This window comes from Siphateles boraxobius, unplaced genomic scaffold (assembly GCF_051911475.1).
Source record: "Siphateles boraxobius isolate OS27281-9 unplaced genomic scaffold, OSU_SipBor_1 13, whole genome shotgun sequence".
Taxonomy (NCBI): Eukaryota; Metazoa; Chordata; class Actinopteri; order Cypriniformes; family Leuciscidae; genus Siphateles; species Siphateles boraxobius.
The window spans coordinates 8,806,446-8,823,024 of record NW_027508733.1 but is presented as its reverse complement, the minus strand read 5'-3'; the positions used below and the strand labels follow the sequence as shown (position 1 = coordinate 8,823,024).

General features: G+C 37.0%; 1 protein-coding gene across 2 annotated transcripts in view; it reads left to right on the top strand.

The window, feature by feature from the left end:
- The first annotated feature begins 72 nt into the window (after positions 1-72).
- The window catches only part of LOC143735265 (uncharacterized), a 31,616-nt gene continuing 15,109 nt past the window's right edge, over positions 73-16,579 (top strand). Inside the window, exons 1-5 of one of the 2 annotated variants that reach the window (XM_077225384.1) lie at positions 73-448; positions 1,224-1,550; positions 2,019-2,360; positions 2,720-2,850; positions 3,283-5,331. In XM_077225384.1, the coding sequence (XP_077081499.1) occupies positions 397-448; positions 1,224-1,550; positions 2,019-2,360; positions 2,720-2,850; positions 3,283-3,300 (870 nt within the window). In that variant the 5' untranslated portion in view covers positions 73-396 and the 3' untranslated portion in view covers positions 3,301-5,331. Of the gene's footprint in view, positions 449-1,223; positions 1,551-2,018; positions 2,361-2,719; positions 2,851-3,282; positions 5,332-16,579 lie in introns of those variants that run through there. The other variant, XR_013203077.1, reaches the window with a different exon arrangement.

Here is a 16,579-nt window from a genome sequence, read left to right as displayed (position 1 = left end):
TTTTAACCAATGATATATCAGATATTTATTTGACACTGCTTTCAGCCAATCATTTGTTTGACCAGATATCTTACGGCATTACACTGTGCTGATGCGTCCCAATAAAGATTCTAGAGCGGGGTTTTTTAGGCCGATTCAGCGCAGATCCAAAAAGGAGGACAAATAAGTGTCCGGCTTGAGGCTGCGCCGGACACCGGACACCGGACAGGGGACTTAAAATCCGGACTGTCCGGCCGAAATCCGGACGTATGGCCATCCTAGTCACATCCTAGCCACAGTTTTACCACAGCAGTTTCATATGATGCCCGGCGCTGCGCATGCGCAGTTCACGATCCTTCTCCATTTTTGGAACGTACTTTTACTTCAACTAACGTTACAGAAAGAACAGAAAATGAGATGAAGCTTTTCATTAATTTGTTGTCGGTAGTCTTGTTTTTACCCGACTATGGTAAGAATCTTTCTTCCAGTGTTGCACAAACAGATATATTTGACCGCATCCGCACCGGAAGTGTTAGCGTGAGAACAGGGTCTATACTACGGTTCGGTGATCAATGAAAAGAGTGGCTAAAATCCACAAGTTTCGGAATCAAACCACAATGTCTCAAGCGAGTTGAAGACGATGGTTTAAGCGGGTCTTGTTGACTCGCGAAATCTACTGTTTTTTTAGCGTCATTTTCTTTCGTTTGATTTATAATACGAGCTATTTGATGGATATATAATGGATTTTATAAGATTTATATATGTAAAACATTTAATAATTACTAAAAATGCTTGATTTGATTATTTATTGATATTCATTTTAACGAATGTAACAGTGTTTTTGGCTATTATGAGATAACATTCACATAATGTTGATCTTGTATCAACTAGGCCTATTATAAGACAGATTGGATATTTGATGCCCAGTAGCCTATAGCCTACTTTTTATTTCACTATTCAAAATAAACATTAAATTACATATTAAATACTTCTCATTTAAAAAAACATTAGTTTACTACATTATTTAAAGGGATAGTTCACCCAAAATTGAAAATTCTGTCATTAACTCGCCCTCAAGTCGTTCTGATGAGTGAATGTACAAATCAGTGATGTTCTTCTGCTGTTTGTTTCCATGCATTTCGTATCCAGACATATTTCTCTTCTAAAAATCTTGATGATATGTAAATAAAATAAAATCACATCACTATTATATATTTGTTATTTGGTTTATGTTTCTTCTCCAGGTTCGTCTGGTGTTGATAAAGAAGTGTCAGTGATGGAGGGAGATTCAGTCACTTTATACACTGGTGTTAAAACAAACCAACAAGAAGATATAAAATGGTATTTCAGTAGCCTTCTCACTGCTCAAATCAGTGGAGATCTCAGTTTTATCTGTACAGATGTTCAATGTAATAAAGATACTGAGAGATTCAGAGACAGACTGAAGCTGGATCATCAGACTGGATCTCTGACCATCAGAAATATCAACTCAACAGACTCTGGAGTTTATGAATTGAAGATCATCACCAGCAGCAGCAGCAGTGGAAAGGTTTTCAATGTTACTGTTCATGGTGAGTCATTAGGGAATGTTTAAATGCAGTTTATATATGTTTAAAGAACATTGTTAATGTGTTTTTGCAATGATTTTCAGTTTTTTTTTACCTGTATATTAATTCACTTACAGTACAGTATATAGATCTCTGTATACTAATCTCTTTACTGTGCAGTTTATATAATTACCTCACATTACTTCATTAAACAGTTCCTTTTGATTTAAAACTAAATCATTTATATTGGTAAGCTCCTTTAACAATTTTTTTTCATAAGAAGCTGCAGTTGAGCTCACGTTTAATCACACCATCTCTGATCAGCTACTGTTATTTTCTGTTAAAATTAAGATTTAATGTAAAATAAGAATGTTAAATGTGTACGCGAAAACCATGCATGAATGTATCTTTTCAGATCGAAAATCAAGAGAGGTCTTTCATGTTGTGCAGTTTTTGTTTGTACCCTACAGCATCTGTTGGTTTGTGTTTCAGGTGTTTCTGCTGCTGAAATAGATGAAGTGAAGAGAAAGTCCGCAAATAATGGAGAATCTGTCACTTTAAAACCTGGTGTAGTAAAAAACCCAAATGATGTGATGACGTGGTATTTTAATGACATTCTCATAGCTGAAATCACTGGAGATCAGAGTAAGATCTGTACAGATGTTCAGTGTAAAGAGAGATTCAGAGACAGACTGAAGCTGGATCATCAGACTGGATCTCTGATCATCACAAACACCAGAAACACAGACTCTGGAGAATATAAACTGAAGAATATCATCACCAACAGCAGCTTCAGCATCACTAGAGTGAAGAGATTCAATCTTACTGTCATTGGTGATTGTATAATTCAGCCATTCAAAGCATTTTTCTTTGAGGAATTTAATGAACAGTTCAATATTTTAAATCAAGCCAATAAATGGGCACTGAGCTGTTTAAAAAAATTGAGCTTTGACTCAATGACACTTTAACTAATGTTATTATTATGAAAAATGAACAGTGTTTTCCTGTGAACAGTGTTAACTGTCGATCTGTGCTGATTCTGTTTTAACTGATGTTGCTAAAGACAACAGATGGTGCCATTTCTCAGTTAAATAACTGATGATCAAAGTAGAAATGTGTAAATAGCCATCTAATATATTGGTAAATACTAGATGGATAATCATCCACTCTCTCATAATAATGTCTCTCTGTAGGAGGTGTTCCAGATTCAGGTCTGTCTTCAGGAGCTGTGGCAGGAATAGTTGTTGTTGTTCTGCTGGTTTCTGCAGTTGCTGGTGTGATTTACTATCGTCACAGAAAGAGCCATGCACCAGTACCACAGAATGTAAGTATTACATATCAGCTGACTTAGCAAGGTATATGAGATTTAATTAGTTATTATACTTTATATTTAACACTACAGAAGCAGATATTCACCGGTGAGGCAGTCAAAAAAATCAAAAACACTTATAACTCCTAGATAACAAAACAAAGTATATATTTTTTTCAGAGAGCAAGTGTCTTATTAGGAAGCACCAATACAACAGTTGAAGCAATTTAGATGTGATATTGAACTCACTATACTTTAAGTTTATATTACTGTGGTAAAAAAAAGATGTGATGCGGTTTAAGACGGTGTAGAATATTTAGAAACTGTAATCCGTATGAACAAAAGAAAAAAAACAATTCCAAGTCTGTAGTGTTTTTGTGTTTGTGTAACTGAAACATCAAACCTCCTCATTACTTTAACCTTCTGTGAATCTGTATTTTCTTACAGGAGAATAATGACATGTGATAACTCAGCATGTGATCCGCATGATATTCCTTTGAGGAAGAGGACACTTCCTTAAATCAGACTCAGTTTGATACTTTCATTGAAAGAGACACTGAAGAGAGTTAGGAAATGATGGAGAGAAGATCAGCTGAAACTCTCATCGCTCACAGAGTAATTTTGTTACAATTCCTAGATTTAACTAGTTGTTACCAATACCAGTCAACATTTTAATGATTTAAATGATAAACACATTTATAGCCAGATTTACTAACAGTTTGCTCAGTGCAAACCCTTTTTTTGGCGTTACTGTCAAAAACTACTGTCAGGATTTAGTAAAGACACTAAATCTAAATGTTTGATGCTAACAAAATTAGCGCTGTAAAGGCAGTGAACAGTTATTTTTTGCAGCTGAAATTATCGCATATGTAATTGTAGGAGTTTCCCTTTCAGCAAAATTTACAGGAGGAGAGTATTTAAATTAATCACTCAATGTGATTTACTAAGGTTTGCGCTCATCAATGTAGGCCTACTGGGATTTGCGCAATTATTAACCGCCCATAAAAAGCACGTCTTAAACCAGACGCTAGCTGGTAGATTTCGTTGTTTTTGTAGATTGCCTGATGGAAATGATCTGACTGGGTCTGTGTTCTGTAATTTGTGTGTCGATAGTAGATCACGCGCGGAACTTTTCACTCCCATCGGCGCATTTTTGGAATTTTTTTTAGTAAATCTGCCCCTTAGCATTGTGCAGTATATGAGCAATAAAAAAACTAATGTGTTACAGAGAGAGCATGATTATTATGTTTGTCTTGTTTTCCATTAAATGCTATTTGTACTTAGTGTAAATAAACACTCCATATAAGGACACAGGGAGTTACAGGCGGGAAAAGTAGAGCAAAGGAAACATCCTCGAAACAGAACACAACCCTTACAAAACTTTTATATGTTAGTTGTGGAAAACAAGACAAAAATTCAAAGTAAGAAAATACGTTTTATAACCACAAGTGCTCTTAACAATCTGCCTTTTTGATACTGTAAGTGTTTTTACTGGAATTGTTGTTGTAACTGGAAATATCTTATTACCCTTATGTTGTTAATGTTTCTAATTTAACCACTAACACTAACCCTTGGTTATCCAGCTTGATCAGAAAACAATGGTTGACCAACTCTGAATAGCATTAACAGAGCACGTCTAGCACCTGCACTGGAACTAAAACCTGCATTAATAAGCTTAGAAATTCATTGATTTATCTTATGGTGAAATACTTTACTGGGAGCATTTATTCTGTTCAATGCCTGTAACTGGACCCATGTATGATACAGGCTGCATTAAACCTGAGAAATTCTAGATGTGATATTTGTCAGCAGGAGTGTTATAGCACAATGTTGTGCTATAAAGAACAAAACATCTGTAACATTTTATAAGGTGCTAATTGTTTTTCTTTTTGGTTTTTTTTTTTGGTTTTTTGCCGTGGGAGGAGACTTATCACAGAGACTTATTATTTGTCTGTTTTTCCATCTTGTCTTTTTTCAGTTTTTTTTTTAAATATTGTATTTTGAGTTTGTCTTGTAGAATAATATCACTTTAGTTAAATACTTTATATAGCCTACTTTATAAGTAACATCAGCTTGTCAACTTATAGTATTCATTGGTTCTTTCTTTTGACAAATTTCTTGTTCTCTTGTTCCTGTTTTTGGATTTGTCTTTCATCTGGTGCTAATTAATATGTAAATAACCTTATGTCGCCATGTCTCATGATATTTTTATTTGTGTCTGGTAAATGTTTTAAAAAGCAATTTTACCACAGCTCAGTTAGGAAAACTATAATATTTCCCTTTACATCTGACACTTTTTTTTTTTGTAAGATATTGTTTGCATTCTGGGCAGAATATCAGATATTTTCCTTTGTTTTCCTTATCTTTAAATCAGCCTATGGAAAAAAGTGACTGAGTAAAACCCACATAAACACTGTTTTTGAGTTTATGTTGGTCAACAAAGTCTTTGTATGTTTACTGTATATGATAATATTAAAAGGATTCACTCACAGCGGATGGATCTGCGTGTCTCTAAATTATTTTGTGTGTGTGTGTTATCAGAAATAATTATGAACTATAACATTGAATCATTGAGTTATAAATTATTTCATCACTGATGCACTAAACTTTCACCAGCTGTTATTAGTGATTCTTAATACAGTAAAACTACTATATCACACACCACTCAGAAAAGACTCAAACTCTTTAAAGCTGTCATTGAATTAGTAGGAACCATTGCAGTTGTAGGCTAAATATATGGGGAAATATGATTGGATGGTCAGTTGCGGTATGGTTTAGAAATGCATTTTCTTCAATAATAGCAAATACATTACCGGCATGATATATAAAACTCTATTTTTGAAAGCAAAAGCAATATTTAGAATAAAACATAAATGCTACTATTTGAGTCATATGGTGGTGCAAAATGTGTGTAAGGAGGGGGGTATAGAAATCAGGATGTTTGTTTTTGTACTGTTCGTCTGATGAGTGAAAGTGAGAAAGTTACCAAGGTTAGGTAGCAAGATAATTCTGTATTTAAGCTTTACATTGTGGTGAGGTAAAAAAAAAAAAAAAAAACTATTGTCATTTTTTCCAAGGAGATGAACTCCATAGGTGTCCATTCTCATTTTATCTTGAATAAATGATTGTGCCCTTTTGAAATGATCAGTTTGTCGCATGTTTAGACTTTGTATGTGTGTTGCACAACACATGTTGCACTTGGTGATCACGGTGGGGATTGATATGGTAGTGGACCATGATGGTCATATAAGAAGTGAAGGAGCAGTACCCCCCAATTATGGTGGGGTAATTCGCACTCTGGAAACAATGATATTATTCTGCTATTTGTTTTCATGTTAGCTTACATTATGAATCCAGACATATTATACAGACCTACAATCTTTATGATTGTGCACTTTTCAAGTAGATGTCTTATTTAGTTCATTATTGACTAGTGTTGGGAGAAACTACGGAGCTTTATGAAACTGAATCAATTGAACAAACTGATTCGAAAGATGATTCACTGTTTCGAAGCGTTCGAATCTCCACACGCTGGCGACCCCTGCTGGTCAAAACAGTGTAAATACAACAAAAACTCAGTCCAAACATGCATAAAAACACCTTCTACATACCCATTGTAAACGTTTTATTGAAGGTGTAATCTATTACAGGATATTTACTAATCATGTAATACCATTAAACATTTAAAATGTCGGTAATAAGTAATATTTTATTAAACTGAAGGGCTTGTTTAGCTTGTTTTAAAGGAGAGATTGGTTAATCAGAACAAGAGACAATGAACTACAACTCTTCATTTTTATTATAAAAATGTTTTTTTCAAATGCCAACAAATATAAAAATTATATAGAGACATGGGTTCACAGAGATCATCGACCCCTAGCGGCGAACCCATTCAAAGTTCTGACGTAACGAAGCGTCGTTCACTGAAATCACGTGACTTTGGCATTTTGATGTCGTTCCTGACCACATGGCGTTTTTCCACGACTACACAGTACCAGCTCGACTCGACTCGCCTTTGTTTAGTTTTCCACTGTGTTAAAGTTGTACCTGTACCTGCTTTCGGGTCGAGTTGAGCTGATACTGGTAATGGAAAAGCGTATCACAAAAGTTGCTGTTCACAAGAATAATGTTATTAAGACATTAGTCCGTTTCCCTGTGAACATTGTTTCCTGTTGAGTTCACAATGCTGATGCATTTCCAAAAACACCAGATAGAGATTTTTATCATATTTATATCATTTATCATAAAATGAACAAAAAAAAAAAGAAAGATTTTTTTGTTTTGCTCTATAATTCAGTATTATATTCAGTTTATTCAGTTTACTACTCTGAAAAACTGAAAAAACAGTTTTCATCCAACGACCCATTATCAGTCTGGAATGGCCTGAGGAACATCACCAACTACAAGTCACCATCCCCCCGATCTGTGGACAATCAACACCTGGCTGACGATTTAAATTCATTTTATTGCAGGTTTGAAAAGCCCTCATTCACACCACACACCGGCTCTAACCTGCACTTCACACATTCACCATCACCTCCTGCAATCCCACTCCCCCCTCCTGCCATCCAACCTGAGCTTAAGGTCTGTGTGGAGGACGTGAGCCGAGTCTTCAAAAAACAGAAGACTAGGAAAGCCTCAGGCCCAGACGGCATCTCATCTGCTTGTTTAAAAGCCTGCGCTGACCAACTGGCCCCGGTCTTCACGCAGATCTTCAATAGATCATTGGAGCAGTGTGAAGTTCCCTGCTGCTTCAAACGCTCCACTATCATTCCTGTCCCCAAAAAACCCAAAATCACTGGACTTAATGACTACAGACCTGTCGCTCTCACGTCTGTGGTCATGAAGTCGTTTGAAAGACTGGTGTTGGCCCACCTGAAGGACATCACTGGACCCCTGCTGGATCCCTTTCAGTTTGCTTACAGAGCAAACCGGTCTGTGGATGATGCAGTCAACATGGGACTGCATTATATCCTGCAACATCTCGACAGACCTGGGACTTATGCAAGGATCCTCTTTGTGGACTTCAGTTCGGCCTTCAATACCATCATGCCTGGTCTTCTCACAGCCAAACTGACCCAACTCTCCTTACCATCCTCGATCTGTCGAGAGATCCAGGACTCTCACCACCAGCACTGGCGCCCCCCAAGGGTGCGTTCTCTCCCCACTGCTCTTCTCCTTGTACACTAATGACTGCACTTATAAAGACCCCACTGTCAAGCTCCTGAAATTTGCAGACGACACCACTGTCATCGGTCTCATCCGAAACGGTGACGAGTCTGCTAACAGACTGGAGGTTGAACAGCTGGCTGTCTGGTGCAGTTATAACAACCTTGAGCTGAACACGCTCAAAACAGTGGAGATGATCGTGGACTTCAGGAGGAACAGCCCAGCACTCCCCCCACTCACCATCATGAACAGCACTGTGGAAGCAGTGGAGTCATTCAGGTTCCTGGGCACTACCATCTCTCAGGACCTGAAGTGGGACAATCATATTGACTCCATTGTAAAAAAAGCCCAACAGAGACTGTACTTCCTTCGCCAGCTGAGGAAGTTCAACCTGCCACAGGATCTGCTGATTCAGTTCTACTCAGCCGTCATTGAGTCTGTCTTGTGCGCTTCCATCACTGTCTGGTTTGGTTCAGCTACCAAATCAGACATCAGGAGACTACAACGGACAGTCCGGACTGCGGAGAGGATTATTGGTGCCCCCCTGCCATCCCTCCAGGACCTGTACTCTTCCAGAGTGAGGAAGAGAGCAGGTAAAATCATCACAGACTCCACTCACCCTGGACACCACCTGTTTGAACTGTTACCGTCAAGACGGAGACTCAGATCACTGGCCACAAGAACATCTCGGCACAGGAACAGTTTCTTCCCACAGGCCATTTCCCTCCTGAACAGTTAACACTCCTCCCAAGGCATATGCCTGTAAGTGCAATACTCCCACTGTTTAGTGCAATATCCTACAACTCAGGTGATACTTATACTTATATTTAGATTTATCTATTATAATATTCAAAACACTGTAAATATGTTCATAATCTGTAAATCTGGAAATGTCTATTCTGACTAAACCCAACTGTGATACTTTTATTCTCATATATTTATATTTTTATTCTTTATTCTTATAATTTGTAGTATTATGTTTCATGTTTCTTGTTGTATTTGTATATGTCCACTGGAAGCCTCAGCACCAAAACAAATTCCTTGTGTGTGCAAGCACACTTGGCAATAAAGCTCTTTCTGATTCTGATTCTGATAATAATAAAGTCTTACAGGTTTGCATTGGAACGACATGAGGGTGAGTAAATTATGACCATTTTCATTTGTAGGTGAGATTGAACCTTTAATATTGAGTCAATTTAATATCAGTCACAGATGGCAGAACCTTACACACAAAGACAACAGTCTGTAGCCTACCAATGATAGCATCGCCAAACCTACATTGTGTGGACCAGCCATCAGTCCCCACGAGGGAAATTATTTAATAAATATTCTAAACTTTGAATTTTGAAAATGTAAAAATGCATAAAGTTTTCTGTGATGGGTAGGTTTAGGGGTAGGATTAGTGTAAGGGGATAGAATAGGCCTATACAGTTTGTACAGTATAAAAACCATTATGGAGAGTCCCCACAAAGATAGCGAACCAGATGTGTGTGTGTGTGTGTGTGTGTGTGTGTGTGTGTGTGTGTGTGTGTGTGTGTGTGTGTGTGTGTGTGTGTGTGTGTGTGTGTGTGTGTGTGTGTGTGTGTGTGTGTGTGTGTGTGTGTGTGTGTGTGTGTGTGTGTGTGTGTGTGTTTAAATTAGACTTGAACGTTCATAACCCTGTCAAACATTTCTACATGCAAAGTGAAGCATTCATGTGACTGGAAAGAAAGTGTGGTAGGGAAATCAATATGTGGAGCTTTGAAGATCCTGTTTGAAACAATACTAACTTACAGTAATGCCATGTGTTCATGCAGATCATGACCACCCATCAGGTCAAACCACATTTCTGTAGGCTACAGGTGTAAAGAGAGAGAAAGAGGAAGAGAAAAGGGAGATGAAAATACATAGTCGAACTTGAAAATGCTCAATTGATTCATACAATTTTGATGATTGGTAAGTAAGACAAGCAATTATTTAGCCCTTCATGAATACATCTCTGACTATGTCACTTCAAACCCCTCAGAATGATCCTGCTGTATGTCTGCTGGGATTTCCAAATAATACTCAAAGTTAAACCAGTCCAGTTAAACCAGTCCATTTGAGAATAAAAATCTGAAGTATAATGTCATCAATGGTTTTTAACGTGTGCTACATGTGGTGATTCTCAGACTCAGCTAAGGTTGTCAAAAGAGGTTCCTATAAGTGTCACACAGCTGGATCTGGTCCAAAAAATATATATATATTCTCATGGCGACAGGTGCGTACTCTGTGTGATCCTCTTCTTTAACATTCTGTAAAAATTTTTTTTAAAAAATTCACAATTTTAAGAAATCTTCATCTACTTTATATCAGTGGTTTTGCTTCGGGACCCACATTTTACAAAGGACATCAAATTATGACATCACATGCCAAAACTATTAATCTTTCATATAAGTAAAGGAATTTCATTCAAATCAAATATTGACATGTAGTAATATTAGCATGCACTGCACAGGTTTATATTATTACATGTCATATTACTGACATAAAGCAAGCTGAATAGGAACATTTACAATTTTGTTCCTTAATATATAACAACACCTATAAAGTGAAGTATTTCATGAATGAATGAAAGATAATAAAAATAAAGGTGTCCTAGGGAACTCAGGGTATTTGGAAGACACATGAACCAGGAATCAATTTCATCTCATTATAATGCAGCAAATTCACTCTTTTTTTAATAAGCATCCATAATTTTACCATAGATGGATAATTGCTAGCTGACTGACTGAAATCAATAGAAATAATTCACTGAATACAGTGAAATATAAACATGGTGGGTCTAAGCTTGCTATATAATTCAAACACAGTAGTTTTCGTATACATTTCAAATTGAGAAAATAATTCAGAACTGGGAAAATGTAAATGTTTTTGATTTGGCCTAGACTGTGTCTGTTTGTGAAGCTCTGCGTAAGAGTTAGATTGGACAGCCTTTTGACATCAACAACAAAACATATGGAAAGCGTCCTTACCTTTTAGAGGTTGACTATTTATAGTCCTATATTTTGCTGATTGGATAGTTGTTTTTTATTAGTTTTGCCCTGCTGTCTGCAACCCTCTCAGAACAGACCCAGGGGCGCAGATGGCACTAGGGACGGGGGGGACATGACCCCCCCAGATTCATAGTGACCCGATCCGTCCCCCGCCCTCACTATCCCTACGAAAGGCGACAAAAATCGGTAAAACAGAGGATTAACCAGTGTTTTCGCCAAGTACATTAGCCAAAGTAGTGTCCCGGCCCGCCGCTGCTTCAGAATCGGGTCGGGGCAGACACGGACTGACACACAATAATAATCTACACCGGTCACCATTACTTTGTTTGTACCCACGTTCTCACAACACGCTGTTCTGTTGTCAATAAACACACGATGCCATCATGCCACCGACGTTTACACTCTCTTCTGGGTGTGTGCTACGACTCCTGAGTGACGTCGCCGGGGTCCTATGAGGAGCTGGTAGCTGCCTCAATCGTGCCTGTAGGGGCGGGCCGGTAACCATAGTGATCATATACCATCTATGACTGAGCTGAGTCGGTGATTTTCTGAACTGAAAAAAATCGACTGTATAAATGCCACATAAAGGCAATGAAGAGACAAAAAACAATCACCTCATTTTTTCAAAAACAAACAATGTAAGTATCCTATGCCTGTTGACTTTCCCAGATGTGGCAGATTAGATTTGTTAAGGGGAATAGCTAGTCTGACAATAATGGCAAGAAGGCTTTTGCACTTAGTAAACACAGCAAAATGTGGAGACCATAACTATGCATTTAGGTGAGTGGACAGAGACAAATAATGAATGAACACAAAAAGAATGGTTGGATAAATCAAACAATTTATCGTCGTCAGGAAATAATGTTTTATCTTATCATTTAACCCATTCATTGTACTGTATAAATTGACTGAGGTATGTTCACTGTCGTGTAAGCCACTATAAAAATAATCATAATAAGTAAATTTGTGTGGTGCAAGGTTTACGCAAACAACAAATAAAGGCCTACATAAACTTTTGACATCCTCTTATAGCAGGAAATCATGTTTTTTCTATTGTATGGACTGGAGCAACGGAGGATATAGATTCTTAAATTATGGGCTATGAAAAACATTTCTTAATTTGTCATACATCATTTTAAAGATATTTCTAATCTATAAATTGCAACAAACTTGTAATTAACACTTAAATTTAAAATTGAGTTATTCTTAGACATTTTTGAAATAGTAGTTTTAGCCATTAATTCTCAGGAATATGTTGTATTTCACATTGTTGTGAAATTCTATAGAGGTATAGAGGGTTAACTGAAATTATAAGATTTAAAATGTTGTACTCCTGGCCTGCAGGCGATTTCTGATTACAGTAAGGCAGGCCCTAGTCCAGAGGTCTTCAATCCTGCTCCTGGAGGGCCACAGTTTAGTTCCAACCTGCTTCAGCACACCTGCCTTTGTATATTCAAGCGATCCTGAAGAGCTTGATGAGCTGTGTGTTTCAGGTGTGTTTGATTAGGGTTGGAACTAAACTCTGCAGGACAGTGGCCCTCCAGGAGCAGGATTGAAGACCTCTGCCCTAGTCAGGCAAGTGAGGATCTGCAGGAGGGCAGCCACAAAACATACTTTGCTGAAGACATGAAGTTTTGGTGGGTGATTGGTATACTAGTCAAATAATAGTATGATCATGCATTGCTAGTGGTGATCAGGTAGGCCTTAGTTTACCTTTGTTCACTGTTGTTTATCCATGATTTCAAATAAGAATCCCCCAATGGCTTTTTAGTGCAAATCATTAGCCCAAATTACGCAAAGTAACTACTTGAGCACTAGTTAAAGCCCAAATTACGCAAAATAACGAATTTAGTTTAAATCATTTGCTGACAGCTTGGTCCCCCCCAGTTAAAAAATCCTATCTGCGCCACTGAGTATACATGACTTCTTTTATTTATTAAAATAAACAGAAAATACTACACACTTTGCTAAAGTGATCGTTTTGAACAAGTATTTACTTAGACATTATTTAAAACGTTATTTTAGCTAGTATTTTTTTACCATTTTGTCCCATATGTCTGTGGGGTAAAGGCTACTTTGCGACCTCTTTCATTTATAATATTTTTAAATAAAAGAAAACACTTAATGTTAAAAAATATAATTTATTTTCACACACAATCTGTTACTTTAAATGTTTTGGATTTTTATATAGGCAAATATTTAAGAGCCTATGACTGGATTTCACACATTAATTGGCACCTCTGAGTCCAGACCATATATACTGTAAAAGATCTAAAAAATGAAATTCATTGAAAGTATTTGGGATGTGCTGGAGGAGACAGCAACAAAGACATATTTTTTTTCAGATAAACACTCTTCTTGTGTGATATCTATATCATATTATGATATTGAAGGGTGTGGATTTTGGAATCCACTGCTGCTTAAATGTATATCTACTGAGTGATTATAATCAAGGTATTAATCAATATTTTTCCTTCTAAATATCACATGAGTTGAATAACATCACTAGGCTTATTAGATTGTACTCTGTTATAGAAGTTACCAGTGTAATTACTGAAATGTTCTTTTCATGTATTCTCTAATCTCTGTATTTGATATGAATATAACAGTGCTTGCTCATTTAGCCCAGCTTCCAGAAATGAAATATGGAAAGATGTTTTGTTTTGTTAAGAAATGTCTTCAACATGTGCAAATACATTACATCTGTTTTCCTAGGGTACCCTGACGACCATAAGTCACAAGGTTCGTGTGTGTGTGTGTGTGTGTGTGTGTGTGTGTGTGTGTGTGTGTGTGTGTTAGTCTTCTTGGTTACAGGTTAAGGAACCACTGGCAATATTGGAGATTTTCTAGACAGGCTTGCGCCCAACAACCCAAATCTGCGACCTGGAAGGCCTATCTTCAGGGTCTGAGTGTCAGCTACAGAATCGATGGAGGAAAATCGTGTGGAAAATTACTGTTTATCTATTTCTTAGCCAATGAGAATCACTCAACCTGAAGCAAGCAATGACATAGCTTAGCTTAGACCTTGGTGAAGGGTATAACTGCTGTGATCTTTGTAAATGTAAGTGGCCTATGAACTCCTGTGTGAGTCTTGAAGCTGACTTCTGCTGATGAAACTGAAAACTATCTTCAGTAAATCTTTTCTTTAATTTATTATAATTCTGACTCCAGGTCTTCTTTCATCATACCTGGTCCTGGGTCTCTGACGGGGCGACTTTTTATCGCTCCCCTTGTTGGAAACTCAGAAGCGAAGACCAGGAGACTTGGTTGTATCTTCAGCAGGATTCTTTATTGAGAACACAGTCATCAAGTCTGCAGTCATCAAGTCTGAACTCATTTGCTCAAACACAGTGTATATATCTTTCAAAGGGGAGGGATTTACATAGAGTTGGAGACACTCTGAAACATCACCTTGACAGTGTAAAAAACAGAAGTCAGCCTGTTCCCGGAGATTCCTCAGACCTGCATTATCATAGAGGCAAAAGCCCAGATGTTCTTGAGAACTAACAAGAGGTTAATGTCATCATCTATGCCCCCAAATGGTAAACACTTGTGTGAACTTTCTCAGTTAAAAGACTGTTGAACCTAAATTAAACATTTAATAAATTTGTAACAGTACACCCTTCACTATAAAATAAAATGATCACATACATGGGCTTTTTTTACAGCATTTTTAAATGGGACATTTTTTTTTAATTAATTTTGATGATTGCGAGGTGACAGAAGAAAGCCTATCTAAAGTGGCTGACGACGTACTATAGGGAAGACGTCAGCGAAGGTTGGCATGGTGCGCAACTTGTAGTAAGTCGCAGTCGAATGTGCGTGGATTATGGCAGTGTACAGACAAGATAGTTAAGTTAGTTGGGCCAACTTTCTTCAACCACCTCAAAAACATCAAAATGTAGACATAAATACATATATACATAAATAAATGTGAAAATAAATAAATGCATAAATAAGTTAATTAAAAAATAAATATATTAGGAAAAAATACAATTATACCTAAATAAGGAAATAAAAGTATAAATACTCATTTATTTTTGTTTGATTTTCTGTATATTTCTTAATATATTTATTTGTGTATTTATTCATGTATTTGTTTTTATTTCTTCGTATATTCATTTATTTATTATTGTGTCAGCTTTGTCATTCCAAAGTTGGGTACACTCCAGACAGTGCTCTTTACGGTTAATGGGTTAGTTCACCCAAAAATGAAAATTCTGTCAGTATTTACTCACCCTCATGTTGTTCCAACCCGGAAAGACCTTCGTTCATCTTCGGAACAAAAATTAAGATATTTTTGATGAAATCTGATAGCTGGATCACTCCTCCATAGGCTTCTAAGGGATTGAAACTTGTTCCACGAAAAGTTATTAAAGACATCGTTAAAATAGTCCAAGTGACTACAGTGGCTCAATCTTAAGTTTATCAAACGACGAGAGCACTTTTTGTGCACAAAAAAACAAAAAAAACGACTTTATTTCAACCATTCATGTCCTTCTCTGAGGGCCTCGAGTCAGTTCACTAGTGTAAAAGCGTAAGCTTCTGTGTTGTACGTCACACGCATCACACACATGACCAGCGTCGGCCAATAGTGAGCCTACGTGTGACTAAGCTCTACACAATCACACTAAGTTAACTGACTAGAGGCCAACAGAGAAGGAAATGTATAGTTGAAATAAAGTCGTTATTTTTGTTTGTTTTTGCGCACAAAAAGTATTCTTGTCGGTTGATAAACTTAAGATTGAGCCACTGTAGTCACTTGGACTATTTTAACGATGTCTTTAATAACTTTTCGAGGCCTGAAAGTTTCAATCCTTTAGAAGCCTATGGAGGAGTGATCCAGCTCTCAGATTTCATCAAATATATCTTAATTCGTGTTCCGAAGATGAACGAAGGTCTTACGGGGTTGGAACAACATGAGGGTGAGTAAATACTGATAGAATTTTTATTTTTGGGTGAACTATCCCTTTAAGGCCAACATAAAGTAATAAATGAATATACAATATATAACATACACACTACAAAATAGGCTACTGTTATGAATTCTGTCCGTGTTTCCCCGTTCTTTGTGTTTTTGGTTTAGTCCTGTTTTTCCTGTTAACTCTATTAGTCTCCCCAGGTGTTTCTTATTGACCACGCCCCCTTGCTATCCTTTTTAGATCGTTTGCCCCGGTATTTAAGCCCTGTGTTTCAGTCCAGTCTTTGTGAGTTCTTGTGCATGCGTATTGCGTAGCTCTGAGATGCAGTTAGTTGAGCTTTGTTGTTTTGTTCCTGAGTCTTGTTCCTAGCCTGAGTCTTTGCCTAGATTTCAGTACAACGAATAAAGAGTGTGTGCTGCATTTGGATCCTGCCTCATCTCTGCTTCAACTGCACCCGTGTAACAGCTACATAATGTAACACAATAATAAAGAATGTAGATAAATAAATAATATTATTGACAAATTATCCAAAATTACTGTTGAGTCAAAAGTGAATTTCCATGTGCTTTAAGTTATAAATAGATCTTTTAGATGAGTTTCTGGATGCCAAGCTATTCGTGAACCACTAAATTAAACTAA